Here is a 5,521-nt window from a genome sequence, read left to right on the forward strand (position 1 = left end):
TGAGGAGGAAGAAATGCTGATGGGCACTTTGGGGGATGATGCTTTGGACAGTCAGACAGTGGTGAGTGTCCATCAGCCCATGCATGCAGAAGGGGAGTTTGTGGGGTCATCCCAGCAGGACATGTTTGCGGAGGGGGAGGATGATGATGATCACAGGGTGAAGGACAGAGACTGGGTGGCAGATCCTGGGGATGTCATCAGCTCTGAGGAGGAGGAGGATGCGGCTGCGGGCCTTGCTAGAAGGATCAGCATCGCAGACATGGGCAGGATTAGAAATGGGCGTGGTATGCAGGCCACACAGCGTGCTGATCCGGAGAGTTCTGCCAGTGCCACCAGCCGGCCCAAGCCCCCCCCCCCCCAACCACCACAGGGAGACCAGCGGCAGCAGCACCTTCGAGCCGAGGAGAAACTTCACCTCCCCAATTTGGAATTTTTTCACCCTGCCATATGTGGATTGCAAGTATGCCACCTGCAACCAGTGCCGCCAGCAGCTCAGCAGAGGGAAGGAGCCCTCTGTGTACGGCACCACCTCTCTGGTGAACCATCTGGCAGGGAAACACTTTCATGAGCATGAGGAGTTCATGAAATTGAAGGAAGCTGGCAGTGGCAGTGGCAGACCCGCCACCACTGCGAAGCCGTCGGCAGCAGCCACCCGCCCTCCTCCACCTCCTCCAGAAGCACCAGCAGGAGTGAATCAGAAACGCACTGCTCCTCCTCCCTCTGCAACTCCTGCCGCTGACACTGAGGCCTGTTCTGGCAGCCAGTCCTCAGTGGCCTCCTCTGCTCCCTCCAGTGATTCCTGTGCCAGCAAAAGGCGTCGCCAGACCCTGCTCAGCGACACCTTCCAGGGGGTGGTCAGGGTTCTGCCTCCCAGCAGCCGTCCCGTGCGTCAGCTGAACGGCTTGCTGGCACGGGCCATGTGCTTCCAACTCCTGCCTTATTCCCTTGTGCAGGAGGGGAGCGACATGCTTGCGCTCCTGATGTGTGCAGCCCCCGATTGGCCAATCCCCAGCCAACATTTTTTTGCACGCACGGCCATCCCTGCACTTCACCGCTCTGTGATGGCCAATGTCGGGAGAGGGCTGGATCACGTGGTGGGTCAACGGGTCCACGTCCCCATGGACTCGTGGAGCAGCCAATTTGGGACAGGCCGCTATCTGTCCTTCACCGTGCATTGAGTCAGCTTGGTGGAAGGGGGTGAGGAGGGGGGAGCAGCATCGGGCACTGTCAGAGCAGCAGCAGCAGCAACAACGCAGTGGGTGGTGCCACCATGCAGGGTCAGCGGAATTGCAGCAGGTTCCTCTGATCCGCTTCCATCCTCCGGCACACCAGCCCAAACCCCCCGCCTCAGCAGCAGCGTGAAGCCACTGCCAAGCGCTGCTGGAATTGGTCAGCCTGGGGAAGACCAAACTGACGGCGAACCATGTCCTGGCCAAACTCCGAGAGGAATTGGCTGACCCCCAGAGGCCTCAGAGTCGGAGAGGTGGTGTCCGACAATAGGGCAAACCTGGTTGCTGCAATCAGCAGGGGAGACCTGACCCACATCCCCTGCCTGGCGCACGTCCTGAACCTGGTAGTCCAAAAGTTCCTGCGGACCTACCAGGGGATGGACCGACTCCTTGAGGCAGCAAGGAAGGTTGTGCGTCATTTCCGGCACTCGGCTGCAGCCGTAGCGAGCCTGGAAGAGGTGCAGAAGGAGCTGCACCTGCCACAGCACTGGCTCATGATCGATGTTCCAACTCGCTGGAACTCCACCCTGGCGATGTTGGAGCGTCTGGTTGAACAGAGGCAGGCTGTCAGCCAGTACGTTCCACGAGCAACAGTTGCCGCCATCACTGTAACTGGGCGTGCCGCCACCAACCTCTTGTCCATCATCTCCACAGAGGACTGGGGACACATGCAGCAGGTGTGCTCAGTGCTGGCACCCTTCCTGCAGGCCACCAACATGGTCAGCAGGGACCATGCAATGGTGTGCGAGTGGGTCCCCATGGTGTGTGTGCTGGACAGGGCCCTGTGTGCACTGCTGGAAGAGGGAGCGGCAGCCTTGGACCAGCAGGAGCTGCAGGCAGCTTCACAGGCCACCTCTGAGGAGGAGGGCTTGGAGTTGGTGGAGGTCCCTGACCTTGCTGCTAATGAGGGGGAGCAGCAGAGCGCAGCTGGAGTGGTGCGAGGGTGGAGAGAGGATGAGGTGGAGGAGGCAGAGGATGAGGAGGACAGCACTGTCGGCTCTGGGGCTGCCGATGATGTGCCAGCAGACGTGGCCAGACTCTTCCCAATAGCAGCGCACATGCTGAGGTGCCTGCGCAGGGACCCAAGGGTCATCCAGATGAAGCAGAGGGAGGACATCTGGATCTGCATGATGCTGGACCCACGTCTGAAGGGGAAGCTCAGCCAGTTCCTGTCTGCAGGAGGAGACCGTGCGCAACAAATGAGGGATTTGCAGCTGTCCCTTGTTGAGCGCTTGGAGGAAGCCTTCCCTCAGCCATCCACCCCCACTGTCCAGCCAGCACAGAGGCAGCAGCAGGTGCCTGCATCCACCAGCAGCAAGCGCACGCGCACCACAGACCTGCTGTCTCTGACCAACGAGCTCTACATGAGTGTAGAGCTGCCAGGGACTAGAGAGGAGGTGCCTGCAGCAGCATCCTTCTCCAGTCACAGACAGCGCTTGACCCGCATGGTGGCTGACTACATGGGGTCCCTCAGCGGGCTTGACAGCGTTGCCCCTGTTGATCCCATGGAGTATTGGTTCAAGCACCTGCCAATCTGGAGCGAGCTTGCGCAGTACGCCCTGGAAGTGCTCTCCTGCCCCCCTTCCAGCGTACTGTCAGAGCGTTGCTTCAGTGCAGCCGGTGGAGTCGTCACTGAGAAGCGATCTCGTCTGTCTCACAAGTCTGTGGACAGACTGACGTTTCTCAAAATGAACCAGGCTTGGGTGGAAGGCGAATTCCTGGCCACTGTTGTCGGCGAGAGGGGGACATGAAGTGGCAGGCACACACACATTACACCTGCTGCTGCTGCTGTATTTCTTCCTGCTGTCTGTGTCTCCACTGCCAGGGAACACATTACAAGGTGCTGCTGCCCATGCGCCACCAGCTATTTACGCTCAAAAATAGCTGCATTATTTTGCAAAAAAAAAAAAAAATGTAATTATTTTAGAGGTGTCCGGGTTGAAAACTGTGCTGTCCCAATTGTGTATTGGACACAATGTGGGCTTCACGACCGCTGTCTGGAACCTCATGGTGTTTATTTACGGCCCTGGTACCACCGCCTGGAACCAGGGCCTATTATGTCAGTCACATCACACTGCCTGACACACACTACTCCTCCTCCTGTAGCTGCATTGAGCTTCTGCATTCTGTGTGCTGCTACCACTGCCACTGCCAGGGAGAACAGAAGAAGAACTATTTTCTGCTGCCATCCACTCTCCTACCAGCTATTACCACACTACAATAGCTGCAACTACTTCCTCCTTCTGCTGATGTCTGTGTTTTACCACTGCCAGGGTACACAGAAAAAGGCGCTGTGGCTTGCAATGTGCCACTACCTATTATGCCATCAACACAAATATAACTATGGTGTTATTAAAATAAAATATTTCCACAAATGAAGTAAAAAAAAATATTACAAAAGAAAGGAAAACCAAGACACATAATATAATGATAGAGAAGAAGAGGAAGAAGAAGAAGATACAGAAGAAGAAAAAGAAGAAGAAGATATAGAAGAAGAAGAAGAAGATATAGAAGAAGAAGAAGATATAGAAGAAGATGAAGAAGAAGAAGAAGAAGAAGATATAGAAGAAGAAGATATAGAAGAAGACGAAGAAGAAGAAGAAGATATAGAAGAAGAAGACGAAGAAGAAGAAGATATAGAAGAAGAAGAAGATATAGAAGAAGAAGAAGATATAGAAGAAGAAGAAGAAGAAGATATAGAAGAAGAAGAAGAAGAAGATATAGAAGAAGAAGACGAAGAAGAAGAAGATATAGAAGAAGAAGATATAGAAGAAGAAGAAGAAGATATAGAAGAAGAAGAAGATATAGAAGAAGAATAAGAAGAAGATATAGAAGAAGAAGATATAGAAGAAGAAGAAGATATAGAAGAAGAAGACGAAAAAGAAGAAGATATAGAAGAAGAAGAAGAAGATATAGAAGAAGATATAGAAGAAGAAGAAGAAGATATAGAAGAAGAAGAAGATATAGAAGAAGAAGACGAAGAAGAAGAAGATATAGAAGAAGAAGAAGATATAGAAGAAGATATAGAAGAAGAAGAAGAAGAAGATATAGAAGAAGAAGAAGATATAGAAGAAGAAGAAGAAGACGATATAGAAGAAGAATACGAAGAAGAAGAAGATATAGAAGAAGATATAGAAGAAGAAGAAGATATAGAAGAAGAAGAAGAAGATATAGAAGAAGAAGATATAGAAGAAGAAGAAGAAGAAGAAGAAGAAGATATAGAAGAAGAAGACGAAGAAGAAGAAGATATAGAAGAAGAAGAAGAAGATATAGAAGAAGAAGAAGATATAGAAGAAGAAAAAGATAATTGAAGAAGATACAAGAAGTAGAAGATGAAGAAGATTCAAGTAGAAGAAGATATAGAAGAAGAAGAAAAAGAAGAAGATATAGAAGAAGAAGAAGAAGATATAGAAGAAGAAGATGAAGACGACGTAAATGAAGACTTACAACTTACAACCATTTTGGACACACCTACTCATGCAAACACTTTTCATGAAGTTAATTTACTATTTTTGATACCTTTTTTATAACTACTACATCACCACATAATCACTTGATGTTTTTCTTCATAAAAAAGGTGGTTTCATGCATCATTGACCTCCAATACAAGTTTTAAAAGCTATTTAAGGTCAGTTCGAATATTTTACTAGAATACAGACTCAGATAGTGACGTCGGATATCCGAGTTCGAATCGTGTATTCGAATAACTCGAATATCGAACTTCAAGTGAATTCGGATAGTTTACTATCCAAATTCGACCAAACTCGAATAGGATAATGAGGTATCCGATCAACAATGCTGGCATTCACTGATCCCTTAGTGGACACAATTCCTCATAGGGAGTGTGTTGGCTGAAAGACATGGTGATTCAGTAATCACTGCTACTTGTGAGTTGTCACTGAATCTCCCATATGTAAAAAGAAATAGATAAGAAATAGATATACTACCTTTTGCTGATAACATGGCTGGATCCAGGAGGCCTGTGAGCTTCTCTGATTAATATTGGTCCGCACGTTGCTAATGCTACAAATGTACTGAAATGTTCATATCATGGGACTCTGGACCTGTGTTGTAACTCATGGGAGGTTCACCTGCCTGGAGCTATCAACTCTGTGTTATTAACCTTCCTGTACCTTGTGGCCCACTCATGTCCTGATCTCATGTCCACTGACACTCAATAATAAAAATGTAACTCTTTGTGCTGCTGGAAGAGCACATGCAGCTGATCATACATCACAGTTCTGCAACTGAATGTGCTTCATTTCTATATATTACTAGCAGATTTATGCCAG

The 5,521-nt window shown here is 49.2% G+C and overlaps 1 protein-coding gene across 4 annotated transcripts in view; it reads right to left on the reverse strand.

Moving 5' to 3' along the window:
- LOC137544954 (uncharacterized) overlaps positions 1-5,254 on the reverse strand; it is a 254,449-nt gene extending 249,195 nt beyond the window's left edge. For all 4 annotated transcript variants that reach the window (XR_011025953.1, XR_011025952.1, XR_011025951.1 and 1 more), the window contains exon 1: positions 5,177-5,254. Coding sequence is in view for 1 of the 4 variants with exons in the window: in XM_068266061.1 (XP_068122162.1) it covers positions 5,177-5,192 (16 nt within the window). In the remaining 3 variants the exon portion in view is untranslated. The remainder of the gene's footprint in view (positions 1-5,176) is intronic.
- Positions 5,255-5,521: the final 267 nt, after the last annotated feature.

Source organism: Hyperolius riggenbachi, chromosome 1, assembly GCF_040937935.1.
Source record: "Hyperolius riggenbachi isolate aHypRig1 chromosome 1, aHypRig1.pri, whole genome shotgun sequence".
Taxonomy (NCBI): domain Eukaryota; kingdom Metazoa; phylum Chordata; class Amphibia; order Anura; family Hyperoliidae; genus Hyperolius; species Hyperolius riggenbachi.